This window comes from Brassica napus, chromosome C3, assembly GCF_020379485.1.
Source record: "Brassica napus cultivar Da-Ae chromosome C3, Da-Ae, whole genome shotgun sequence".
Taxonomy (NCBI): Eukaryota; Viridiplantae; Streptophyta; class Magnoliopsida; order Brassicales; family Brassicaceae; genus Brassica; species Brassica napus.
This window is the reverse complement of record NC_063446.1, coordinates 6276263-6290333: the sequence shown is the minus strand read 5'-3', so window position 1 is coordinate 6290333 and position 14071 is coordinate 6276263. Positions and strand designations below refer to the sequence as shown.

Sequence of the window (14071 nt, the reverse complement as noted above, 5' to 3'; positions counted from 1 at the left end):
TCTTTCATCGATTCAAATATCTATTTCATCGATTCAATTATCTATCTCGAATATTTATTATACAAATAGATTATAATGAAGAGGTGATAATCCTGTCAAAACTTCTATTGATCTCGAGAACAGTTGATTACAAATCCAAAGATTTCTTTTTTCTTTTTAGGGCAAGACATTCATTAGAAACATAAGCGATTACATGATGGAGTTACAGGATTGCAGTGTAGCTTTTGCAAGCGCATCTGCTGCCCTGTTTTCAGTCCGAGAAACATAAGTTTTTTTTTTTAAATTATACCAGGGTATTTTGACCCCACAGAAATAGTCCACACTAGTCATATGTTAGTACGTGTCGGTCTCATGTTTCTGGCAGTACCGAAATGATAATTACGCATATAACTTCACATATGACGTCAACAAAACACACACATGGTGCACAACGCACGTATATGAATTCGAATATGATACAAATACACACATAATATATATATATATATATATATATACTATATGGTATTGACTTCCGTAAAGAAGTAAAATAGGGACCAGTGAGAAGAATCTCTTACATGAGAATATATCTTATCAAGAACTAGCATCTGCCCGTAAGGACGGGCAGGATACACTTTAATTTTGATCTAAGTTATTAACTTTTGTACGATTTTGTGGTTTGTGTTTTAGGTTTGTAATTGTAAGAGATGTGTATGATAATGATTTTTGTCTTTTAAAAAGTTTTAGGTGATAAACGATTATATGTGATAAGACATATTTTGATTGTTTACAATTATTGTTTATTTGTCCAAAAAAATATTGTTTTTTGTGTATGTTATAAGAGTGATTACTCTTTTTTTTTTTTTTGAAAATGGTGATTATTTGAAATTGTATTTCTTATTAAGAATATTATATCCAAAGTGAAAAATGCAGTAAAGAAAAGCTAATCAAAATAAGAAAACATTAAACAATGTTTATTGGATGAAAGCTTTCCTTTTTTATAGCTATCCACAGACTTGTCGAGAGGGAAGATACATTGCATAACGAATCGTGTTTGGACTGGGTTGAAGGAGTCAAGAATGTCGTTATTGGCAACGATATGCATTTTTACGGTGTCGAAGAGAAGATACATATACAAAACGACACGAAGACTGCTCAATCCAGAGATTCATCATGATCCAGAGTCTCACATAACCCTCCTGAAAACACCATTGTCGATTTAGCTAGTCAGAGACCGAAGAACATTATGAACCCTAGATGCAGAAGATAATTCGTGAAGGATTTTTAACAGCCAAAATAAAGACAAGGCAATCCCAACAATATTAAATGTGAATGTTTGTATAGAAACAAAACCAAACGCAATTAAACTCGAGTAGAGGCTTAGCAATGAAATTGTGATAGTCCAAGTTGAAACCATCAATTTTAAAATGAATCGACGACCTAGCATCACCAGGATTGAAGAAACAATACTCTAATTAACACTAGGGTATAACCCATCCGACAGGCGGGTAAGCAATATTCTTGTTCTCTAGCAATATTTTTGTTCTTTCCAATTTGGAAATAATATTATTCTCGCTAGCTTATTCTTTTTACTTTATTATATATCATTTGTTCGTCAACAATCTTCATAAATATGTAATTTCTTTTTATTTCAAAATTTAAGTCACTTTAGTTATATTAAGTAAAATATTTTTTTTAAACACAAAATTATGATTTTTTTCTTATTCGTGTACAATTATTTTCTCAATCAATTGGTATTATCATTTTCTGATTTTTCTTAAATTTGATTTAGAAAATTTAGGATAAAAATTGATTCACTGTGATAAATTAAACATCATAAAATTAGCATTTTTAGTTACTTTTTTTACAGCAAAAAATTCACAGACTAATGTAGACTCTGTAAACCAAGGTGATAACTCTTCATCCATGTGTACGACGAAAGGCGGTTGTTTCCTAGCACTGTGTACCAAGCGATCTGCCCTTATGTTTTCCGCCATAGGTACATGAACGATATCTGAGTTGGTGAAGCTCCTTCTCAAAAGTTTAATGTCTTCCTGGTAGCTTACAAGCATTTTTAGTTACTATTTAAATATATTTTTTATGTTTCCTTATTTTATGGTCATGTAACCCATGTAATCTAAATACGTGACTATAATTTTCTGAGTAAATGCTACTGATTAATTTTTAGAACATAGTGAATAATTTTTAATTTGTTCTATTAAATTTTATATTTGATTTTTTTAAACATTAGATGTATTATATCTGTAACTATAATCATTTATAGTTGAAAAGAAAGTTTTACTTTGTAATTATGAGATATTTGGGTATTATTAGAAATTATTTTGTACATGAAATATCAGAAAGTAGATTTTTATTGCAATTTGGATTGAATAATTTTTAATAATTTTAACTTTAAAATTTAAAATTTATCTAATGTACAACAATGTTGTTTTATGTTAGGTGGTTATGACCAATGTTATTATAATACATTATTTATATAGATGTAATAAAATAAATGAATATCTTAATTAGATATACATATAAAAGTATTGTTCGTTACTATTTAGTATTTATTTTTTATTTTATGTTTTCTTATTTTATGATCAAGTAATCTATGTAATCTAATAACCAATTAGAATTTTCAGAATAAATGCTATTGATTAACTTTTAGACAATAGTTTATTTTGTTCTATTAACTTTTATTGGTTTTATTAATGTTAGATGTATATATATGTTACTAACTTGTTATATATTTAAAATAATTTATTATAATCATTTATAGCTGAAAAGAAAAAAGTTTTATTTTGTAACCATTAGATATTTTGGTATTATTTGAAATTCTTGTATATTAATCTATTAATATAAAGAACAGTTTATTCTTTTTTCCTTAGCATCAATGTTGTGTATATCAAGAGCATCATGCCTTTTTTTTAGTTCAAATCAAGAGCATCATGCCTTTTTTTTTAGTTCAAATCAAGAGCATCATGCCATGCTCGGTTTTTCTCAAGACAATTGTACTTAACTTTTTTTTCTCTGAAAAAAACCATTGCCACTAACTTAACAAATCCAATTCACATTGCTAAAGGTTAACGATTCATATTATTCACCACAATCCGCATCCGTTGTCTGCATTCTCTAACGCATTCATCTCCTTTCATTGCAAACATCTTCATACACACCAACATGTACCGTAGAGATTAACTGGATTTCACTCCTGAAAGATCAAATACATGTAATTGTATATCACCATGAGCTCACACAGCAAGTACAACTCTTATGAAATCAAGCAACAACAATCCATTAATAAAGTTTCTTACTTTTCATGATACGAAACGTTATAACTTTATTTTAATTACCCGGAATTTTTTTTTTAATACGGAAATCTAAATCTTCAGAGCCAAAACAGTGTATAACTTCTACAAATTAGAATTAAAAAAGACAGAAGATTTGATCATGATAGAACAATAAGAATCTTGTATCTCTCAAACCCACACAAGTTCTACTTGTGCATATACTTTAAGCGATTCCATTCACAATCTAAACCCAAATCCGGTAAAGTAGATATAGATCCTCTTCATATAAGTAAGAAGTAACGACACAAAGTAAGGTGAACTCAAAAGTTACAATCTTTAATATCTGATACAAAAAAAAAAAGAAAAACAATAGACACATACCTGTTTGTTGAAGACTCTCTTTAGGAACATAACCAAATTAAGGATCGAGAAGAATGAAATGATGAATTTTACAGGAAGAAACTTACATATTTATAGCTGCAGATTCTGATAATGAAAGAAAGGCGGAAATGTAGTGAATGACAAATCGTGCGAGGAGTGGGAAAATGGAGTTAATTAAAGTATAAATGAAAATAATTGAATGCAATCAAGTTCCGTAACGTTGCCATTTTTGATACCCGTTGAGAAGACCTTCAAGCAATTCGACAAAGACGCCGGCTTCCAACAGAAGGTCGCTGGAAATAATCATTTCTCGACGGTTGGCTAAACGAATCTGAAGTTCCGACGGTACTCCAAAAATCAGTTCTCTGGTAAAGTGTTGGAGATGAAGCCAAATACCTATTGGACTCGGTTATGTGTAACTGAAGCCCACCTTATCAATTGTCTGAGGCTTTACTCATTAGTAAAACACTAAAACCCCACGAACGAAGACCATCGAACAAACAAAAGAGAAAAAGCAGACTGCCACGTGTCGAACCGAAAGAACTCGATTTATCTATGTGGATGCTGACGTAGCACAAGAAGAAAAGAATAAACTGTACTTTATATATATAGATAGATAGACAACCGTTCTCAGTCTTTACATGCTTTTACTCTACCACTATATAAATTGACAAATGTACGAATATTTGAGTAAATAGTATGTGTAACATTTCCATAAATATTGGTATGTTTATGATGCTTTTGAAATATTCGCAGAGGGACCGTATATGTGCCAATTTTTCAAGGTAGCTAGAATTTTTGGTCTCCAATTTTAGATAATTATAGCATAAGATGAGATATCGTTATGAGTACTATTCCCGGGAACTGAATCTTTTCTTCCGAATCTCTCTTGCCAACTCCGTGTAGACAACGTGTATATATCATCATCACGTGATACATTTTTTTCTTTAAACTAATGCGTGATACTTTGCGAGTAAGACATCCATCTATAGATTTTTAGAAAAAAACAGATCATTCTTTTTTTCACACTACTTTCCCCGTTTTTTGATTTTTATTATGTGAATTCTAAGTTTTTTAAGCTTATCATATAAATAGAGAGGACATTGTATTTTTTTTGTCTTATGATGAGATATCATTTTGAGTTAATTAAGAGACATTAATATCTAAAGTATTCCAACACATATATGTTTATGTTGTTATCACTTAATAATATCTAGAGATACGACATTATTTAGAACTATCATAAACTTTTGAGTTCGAGAATACTACAAAACAAATTTTATGAAAGGTTCCCAATTTGTTCATAACTGTTCGTTCATTCAACTAATTTATAATTATCTTATTTTTAATCTGAAGCTTTATAATTTGTCAAGGAAGACCACTAAAATTTAGTATACATGAAACAAAATGACATTTATGTTGATTAATTACTTTTATTGTTAAAAAACCTTCCAGATATTTTTTTCATTATATTTTTTGAAGAAGTATTGATTAATTTGTGAGCCTTCAAGATAAAGAAGCAGAAAACGAACCAAGCGCTCGTAGCTTGGTGGTAAAGGAGGTATAGCTGTATTGTCCGCCACCCGGGTTCGAGTCTTGGCCACAACGGATTTAACATCCCTTCTGTTGGGGCGCTGGACCCCTTTCGGAGGGATAGTTAGGAATGTGGCTGTCCAGATACCTGAGTTATTAAAAAAAAAAAAAAAAGCAGAAAACGAATAGACTTCAACAAGTGGAAAATTTGTGTGGACCTCATCTTCTTTGATTAAATGTTATTTTCTTTTTAAAAAAGTAATTATTATACATATAAAGATGTATATATATAATATACATATAAAAATATATATTAAAGTTATATATAACTATTGTTTTTGGGTAGTATTACGTGCTTATGTTTAAAATGGCAACTATTTTAGATTAGAAAACGGATCATATGAACAACATGCGTGAGATTTAAAGAGCTCAAATTCTTCTTTTGTTTTCTTTTCAACTTTGGCCCTATGTGACCAAGGAGGGTCGGCAACTTATCTTCGGAATTGCACGTGGCCACATAGGATTGGTTGGATATTAGATCCGGTGCCGGACTTATCCTCTTTAAGATAGCTCTTTTTGTTATTACAAGAGAAACATTGAAGTCTTTCAAGAATCTAACTGTTCGCGTCTTTATCCGGAAGAGATAAAGAATCCAAATTTGTCAATAGGCTTACTACAAACTAACATTTAGAGGAAAATCTAAAATAAATCGTTACAAGTTAAATAAAAAAAAACATTGGCAAAGAATAAAAGATAGCGAAGCTTCTAAATTTCTCTTACAAGGAAAATAAATTGAAGTAATTTAAAACGAGAAATAGGAAAAGAAGCAATAGTCTTTTCAGCATCAAAGAGAGAAAACATACCCATAATAAGCTACATTTCTTGATGGATGCTGATCATGATCATGATGGCTCCACTATCTCCATAACCTAATCCCTTGTAGCATTATGTATATATAGCCCCATTGAGATCTTATTGCAATATCACAAACCTTACACAAGTATCCCCCTCTTCATTCCAAGTTCTCTTACATAACAGAATCACAAAGATAATCTGTTTCAAAGTGAGTAGAGTATAAACTTTGAAAATTAATAATGGAAGGTAAAGGACGAGTTGTATCATCAACTTCTTCTTCTTTAACAACCGAACTATTCGGCTCCAAAGATCCTGTGCCGCCATCTTCTTCCTCTGGAATCTTCTCCTCCATTTTCCCTCATCCCTCCAAGGTTATATTACCTTCCTTTTCTTCAAGTTTTGTTTCTTGAGTAATCAGAATGATTCTTGAGGCTTAAACTTCGGTTTCTTTATTTTATTTCTCAGGGCGTTACAAGAGATGGTCAAAGCTCCAAACATGGCTCACAAGGTCAGTGAGAAAGAAAAAAATTCCTTCTTCTTTGAATTCTCAAAGAATGGCTGTGAGTTCTTTTTTTTTTTGAACAACTGGCTGTGAGTTCTTATGAATATGCTTTCTTACACAGCTCAACGTAGAGAAATTTCAAATGCACAAGACAGAGTTGAGCCATGCAATCTAAGCTCTTCTCTTTACTACGGTGGCCAAGACGTATACCCTCGATCCACCACCAACCAAACTTACCCTACAGTGAGTATTCTTAGCTAATGTATATTTTGCAAATAACTTCCAAAACAAAAAAAAATAAAAAAATCAGAGGACTTGGCTGATCAAAGAAACCATTACTCAGGTTAAAAACGAGGGTCCAAGAAGCCAAGAAAACGATGCTAATGGACATAACTCGCAAGATGTTTCAAGAGGAAACTGGTGGCAAGGTTCTCTTTATTACTAAAGAACCAGTTTCTTTGTAAATCTCTCATAAGCTCAAGTCATATACTAATTATCAACCAATCAAGACTTTTGTATAAATAAGCTTATGCAGGACAAGGGATAATATATTCGGCGATAATATTGAAAGGGATCTCCTAGTAAAAGTGTGTTGATAATGAACTGTATCAGTATTTACTCTGCTTCTCTCTTTCTCATGTTCAACAAAAAATATGAAATATGTAGCATTTTTTTTGGTAATCAAATATGTAGAATTTTACCAGTGATCAAACCAGACAGACATCTTTACGTCGGAACCAAAGCCTTAACTCATTATTTAAAAACTGGACCATCTCCGACGACATTTTCTCGTGGTTTCTTGTTTTCTTCAAACACTCTTTTAAAACTGAGAACATTAAAGGATGACCATATCTCTCTTCTCTCACTGACCTCCCTGCGATTCCAATAACCAGAGGAGTTTATTTTTGTTCTTGCCGCTTCTAACGAATGAGCTTCGTGCCAGAGATGCTGGACGTCGCAGGTGATTGGTTAAAGAAAGATCTGCCGTCTTAAGCGAGGAAAAACGCCGGTGTCTTGTCCTGTTCAAAACACGACAACGTACGTGTTTATAGAAAGGAAAAAAATAAACGCTGTTGCCGGGCATCGAACCCGGGTTACCCGCGTGACAGGCGGGAATACTCACCACTATACTACAACGACATTGTTGTTTGAGTAATCTATATTACATTTATATACAGAGCAAGTCTAAAAGTAGCATCTACGTTCAGGTTCAGTTGTAAAGATGTGCATACAATTCATATTTTCTATGGATGTGCCTTGAAAAACAGTTCTAATAAAAATGTATTGTTTTAAAACATTACATCCAGGAAAACATGTCAGTGTTAGAAGTTTGATTATCCCATACTCGAAAGTCCAATATATACATGGTTGATGGTTGTTAGATAAAGACTTTACAATAAAGGTATTTTAGACCTACTTTCGTCTAATAAAAATCAACTACTATCAATTATAGAGTAAAACGTTGCAGAATCGGGAAACCAATCAATATTTTTTTCTCAATTAGAATGTGAATTCCAAAAGCAATTAGCTAGGGGTAGTAGGAAGGAGCTATCTTTAGTATATTTATATACCAAGAAAAAGAGTGCTTACTTACGTTTGGTCAGCTCTTGAAAGGTGAACCTAACATTCGTTACTTCAAAACATCGCATAGAAAGAAGAAACATATACTATAGTTTTGTCTCCGGAAATCCGAATAACTCATCCCGAGCTGCATGAGTTGACTTAGAGTCACATATATATATATCACCTAAACAAATATAGTATAGAGATGCAACCCCATATGGCTAGCACATAAGAAATTTCTATCATAAATCGATTTAATGTTTCTATTTAAATATATTTCAAAGTGAAAATTACAGATTTACTTGGTATTGGATATAAAATTGTATGTTGTTTAAAGCTGTACAATAAAAAAAAATTATGTATTTATAATAATTGATAATGGAATCTTAGTTTTATTGGTTTCGATTTGGTTATAGTTAGCAGCTCTTCATTAGTTAGAAGTTAGGAGAAGAATGATATTTTATGTCATGGCTACCAGAATTTGAGGATGCAACACATAACTTCTATTACAAGTTATACTGCACATTTTTGAATTTTGTTTAATTTTATTGGAAATCTTATTATGATAATTGATAAGTCCGTTGATGTCTTAATAGATGGGTTCATCTATCGAAAAATAAACTTTGCATATTGATTCAAAATTCAAATCATGTGCAAGAGTTATTCAGTAGCACCAAATGTCAACAATGTTAAACAAATTGTGCATTTTAAATTTGATTATTAGTTAACCAACTTTGTTTGAAAAAATTATGTGAGATAGAAAAAGGAGATCCAAAACTTGTAATTTGTTTATACTTATTTGGCACTTTTTTTTTTTTGCTGAAAGTTTATTTGGGACTTACCATCAAAATAAATTTGAATACTAAACACGGCATATAAACGAAAATAACGTGACTTTAAAACATTGTTAGACAAATTTAAAAACGTTAATTGACAGGTAATAACTGAATAACATTATTACTTTCCCAATTAGTCTCTCATATTATTAGTTATTGAAGCTTTAAATAGTAGGAAAATCAATTTAGGTTGAATACACTATTTTAAGAGAAATTTTATAAAGATTCACCTAAAACAGTTAAATAATAAATAAATGCATTCATATTTCAGAAAAAAATGATAGAAAATAAATATGTGTACATATAGGGATACTTTTTATAAATGCTTTCCTTAGTCCTTAACTCTCTCGTGAGTCGCAACTAGCAACAATTGACAGGTGAAATTGTCGTAACGCCTTCTGCTAAAGCTGTCTTCTTCTTCCTTCTTTATATATCTCTCTTTCGCACAAGCTTCTCTCTCTTCTCTTCTCTTCTCTTCTCTTCTCTTTGTGCTTGCTTTACTCTGTTTCTCTCTCTGTTCTGTTTGTATCTACCCAAAGATTTTCCACAAGAATCATCAGATGGAATACACTGAACTACAAGACATAGATTTCTTTAGCTCTTTTTCTGAGCACACAACCCCAACTTTCTTCACTCCAACCACAAGCTCCCTCCGATCCGACTCGGACCCGGATTCACCAAAGCCACAAAACGAGGATGAAGACGAGTACGTCGCCGAGTTGACTCGTCAGATGACTAACTATATGCTTCAGGACGATGAAAAGCATCAGAAGGTACAAGCTTTTTAAAAACCCAACAGATTCGATTCTTTACTCTTTTATTCAATCTCATATTCCTTAGTAAGCTTTCTTCTTCTTCTATTCAGTCTTGTGGTGGTGGCTCTGGCTCTGGCTCTGGCTCGCCGCAGTCGACTCTTTGGTCACCATTCGCCTCAGGTTATAGCAGCCCTGTCGGTCCTTCCCGAGAACCATCACCTCCTTTAACTCCGGCCGTGCAAGCGACGGTGGAAAAGAGTCCTGTTATAATTCCTTTTCAATCAAAACAAGCTCTCATCGATGAACAGATCCGATCTGTTCAAGCTAACGTGAGCTCATTTTTATCAGTTGATAATTACTTGGAATCTTTTTTTTTTAAAATTGTCGGTTATAATACAACGGTTTAAAATTAACCGTAACGAAAACAGAGTTTTGTTACCACCGTCGGGTGCAATGATGATGTTAATTTTGTGTATATAGTTCCGGAAGATCAAAAAGGAGAAACACAAGGAACGCAAGGATGATGCATTAAGACACAAAGAAAGAAGCTACCACAACCTACAGAGACCAAAGTCCGCCGTGAAGGCGGTGTTCGTTGACGGGTTGGGTTCGAGAGCCGGGTCTGGTGGAACTGGAGTGTTCTTGCCACGCAGTCATGGTACTGTTGTGGAGTCTCGCAAGAAATCAGGTTAGAGCCAGCCAATAGTTTCATATTAATTTAGCACTAAGTTTATGTTTTGATTTTTTTCGACGAAATGTGATTTTAAAGAAGGTTATAATGGACGACAGATAAAAATAAATATGAAATGACGTCGTCGTCTAGCTTTGAGATTCCTACTTTGTTTTATAGGGGTTGACATAGTGGGGATCTTGTGTCTATATTAGATTTAGTAATTTCATTAAATTGTAACAATAAACCACTGAAAACATTAGAGTTAGTTTTAGCTTAAATGTTATCTTTAAATTTAGAGTGCGTCATTCTTTTTTTCTGTGGTCGACTATCTCGATTGCTTAGATCTCAATTATTTAGGACCAAGATATAATAAGAATCTTTATCTTACGTTGGTACATTGTTTGACTGAGTAGATTCCAGAGATTCCTTCTCAGCAATTAATCTCTTTTCTTTTGAAGTTGTTTTTTTTTTTGTGGCCGCTGAATTAACAGTTATGCCCTTCATAAATATCTTGCCTCTCTGCTTGTTGGTCCCCATTGTTACTCTCTTTCCCTTTCAACAAAATAAACCATTTAGGTTGAAAATCATTATCATTCATTTTGTTTTCTTAAAACCCCAGTTGTTTCATTCGATAGTGGATGATAATCTACGATAACCTTGATAATTACTCGTCTTGTGATTCTTTGTTATGTCATTATTCGATCATTGAGTCATTGACAATACCCAATGCTATAACTAAACAACATAGTGTACTTTTTTCTTCTAAATATAGTACTATATTCGAGTTCGTACTTAAATAGCTAGGCACTTAAAGTTGTAAGTCGCACACCAGCATGTATTACACCAACCATGATTTTTTTTCATTTTCTTTTGGTTTTGAAATTGAATCGGTGGTCTTAGTGATCTAGGAGTCGGTGGATTTGTAAATTATTGCATTTCAACTCTTAACCGTTACCCAATCAAGGTGTCGGTGGACTTGTCAACAAATATCGTCTTCCTTTCTTAATAAAATTCCTTTCGGCATCATTTGATTTAATGTGGCTTAGATATTGGTGGGAGGTGGTGACAATTTAGATGATATCGTATTGTTGTTATTAAGATTTGTTGTCGTTCTATGAAATTAATGTCTCAACCAGACAGTTTACTGAAAGTTTGACTTTTGTTCTTGAAAAATATTGGTTGCAGGATGTTCAACAGTAATAATACCAGCAAGAGTAGTGGAAGCCTTGAAAATTCACTTTGACAAATTGGGCGTTCCTTCTACATTATCTTCTGATATCCCTCCCTTTCATGGTACCAACCCCATCTTTTTCGTTATTTATTCTTGTATTCTTTTGAGTGAACTTATGATTTACAAGTATTAATTATATTTAGATATAAACAGTACAAAACCTCTCAAAGTCGCTGAAATTTTGGAATTCATTGCTATGCATGTTTATAATTATTATTTAAAGTTCTACTATATTACATCATATTAGACACATGCAAGTATGTAACTTATATGTAAATTTTGGGTTTTGAGTGTATCTTTTTGATATGAGTGGATTCTTCATATTCTTTTTCTTTAAACGACCGGTTAATGCTTTTGATTGATAATATTTACCATATAGATGCTTTGTTGGTGTCCGTAAAGAACAAAAACAACAACATTCACAAAAGTAGTTCATCAACCCGGGCAGAGAGTGGGCCTACGCACATGGCGGAGACGTCGGCCGAGAGACACCAAGAACCGCTGGCAGATTTGCCACATGAATGGACGTACTGATCGAACATTGGAATGTTATTGGTTGCTGAAACTATAGGTTTTCGAAAGGTAATGTTTTTGGATTGAATATTTTATAGTGGTCAGAATGTGTGACAAATTTTAAAATCATCATTTTTATATAGATTTTAGAAGGGAGAGAATTTGTTATTTTTTATTGGTGGTTCCTTAAGATGGTTCTAGTAAAATCAGTAAGTCTTCTGATAAAAGAACAATAAAATATGCATATATGTGTTCATATAATATGCATGTCTATTGTAATATGCATATATGTGTTCATATATATTGCGTGTCTATTGTAATAAAAGGGACGGGTTGTTTTTTTTTTAATGTAAGATTCCTTGTGATAAAAGCATTATATACATCTCGCCAGTATAATAAAAAGTCTTAATTTGATTATTACGTCTTCATTCTTATGTCCATCTCCTTAGTATGCTTAAACTTCCTTTACAAATTAATGTTTTAGAATTATAGTTATGGTTTTTGGAATAACTAGTTTAGTGTCTCAATGTTCATCCAACGGAACGCGTTAAGATGTGTGGAAATGTGAAAAAAATATGACATGCTCGTGGTGGCATCGTGGCCGGTCTTAAATCCTCCGACTTCTTCGTATTCTTCGTACTTTCACTTTGGAAGGTTCATGTGCACTTATTCTTTACTTTCACTTTATAAGGTTCATGTGCACTCACGTTTTGCCATTACTCAAATTAATTGTGAGCCAGTGACGGTGTACATTGCTCCACTCTCATGTGACTTCTCTTTGTTTTCTTCTTTTTCTTTTCATTGTTTACTTGCACCGACAAGTAATGTATGGGTTTTTATCTACGCATTTCTATAGCAATTGATCCAAGCAACTATATATTCCTCTAGGCCCATGACGTCTTTTCTTGCTTATATCCAAACTAGTTTTCCCTAAATATCTGCTTAATAGAAACAAAACAAACAAATCCGATAAAAGAGGAAGAAATATTTACTTTATTTTCATTCGAGAGTGACATCAATACAGAATTCTTGCTTGCATATCGCAAGTAATTAGGTATACATTAGTTGACCAAAGATAACAAAATTACATTAAACAAATCCAGGAAAAATCTGACTTCTGCACAATCACCAAAGAGAGATAGTTATGTAGATCAACGTTTTTATTGAACTAAAACTGATCACAAAATATTAGACGTAAACAAGACCATAAATGAGAATAGTTGTTTCAAAAAAAAGAGAATAAATATACTGAATTCCAAAAATGTGATTTTATTTTCATTATTATTATATGCTCACCGGAAGTCAACAATGTGATTGAACGTCGGTGTGGGTGTGATTACCAGCAGTGTCCTTAAAAGCCCTACTTCCAAAAATCATAAACCCTAATCCAAAGCCAGCCATTGCAGCTAAGAAGACTCCTCCATTGAATGACATTACAGCCAACATGATCAAATAAGATAAACCAGCCCTCACGGTGTAAGCCACCGTCTGGACTATCCCGCCGCCAAAGCTAGCCGGACCGGCTTTCATGACCCCGCACCGCGAAATCCATTCTGACAATGCTGAAAAGGCGAAAATGGCGGCTAGGCAGACCCAATACATGGTCAGACTGGTCCCTGGTCAGCCGTCAAATAGAACCTCGGTGTTTTTTCCCCAAAAGAAAGTCATGTGCATCATGCCACCATGATGACGGTGGCGATGTTGGAAGAAAGCCGACGGCGAAGGTGCAGGAGCCGCCGAAGAAGATCCACTCATGCCGTTCATATTGTTTAGAAATATTCTTAACTTGATAGGTAAGGTTTTGGCCGTGTGTGTGTGTGTGTGCAAGTAGTGTTAGGGTAATTATAAGGGATTTTTTCTTGGGTTGGAGTTCGTGTGTAGTACAATGTACATTTTTACAACAACAACAATGCGATAATTGTGTGTATATTCGAGTATAAAATGTACTTGAAAGAGA

General features: G+C 33.1%; 2 protein-coding genes and 1 pseudogene across 2 annotated transcripts; 2 read left to right on the top strand and 1 right to left on the bottom strand.

Moving 5' to 3' along the window:
- The first annotated feature begins 5928 nt into the window (after positions 1–5928).
- On the top strand, positions 5929–7246 carry LOC106385183. The gene is made up of 4 exons (XM_013825130.3): positions 5929–6412; positions 6507–6549; positions 6665–6786; positions 6887–7246. Exons 1-4 carry the CDS (start codon positions 6281–6283, stop codon positions 6986–6988), a joined length of 399 nt encoding a protein of 132 aa, XP_013680584.2. The 5' UTR covers positions 5929–6280; the 3' UTR covers positions 6989–7246.
- Positions 7247–9315: 2069 nt separating this feature from the next.
- BNAC03G12110D lies at positions 9316–12496 on the top strand. The gene is made up of 5 exons (XM_013826932.3): positions 9316–9715; positions 9808–10026; positions 10178–10385; positions 11556–11663; positions 11981–12496. The coding sequence occupies exons 1-5, from the start codon at positions 9503–9505 to the stop codon at positions 12133–12135; spliced, it is 903 nt and encodes a 300-aa protein (XP_013682386.2). The 5' UTR covers positions 9316–9502; the 3' UTR covers positions 12136–12496.
- A 449-nt stretch (positions 12497–12945) lies between these two features.
- Positions 12946–13996, bottom strand: LOC106387108 (annotated as a pseudogene).
- Between the last annotated feature and the right edge of the window lie 75 nt (positions 13997–14071).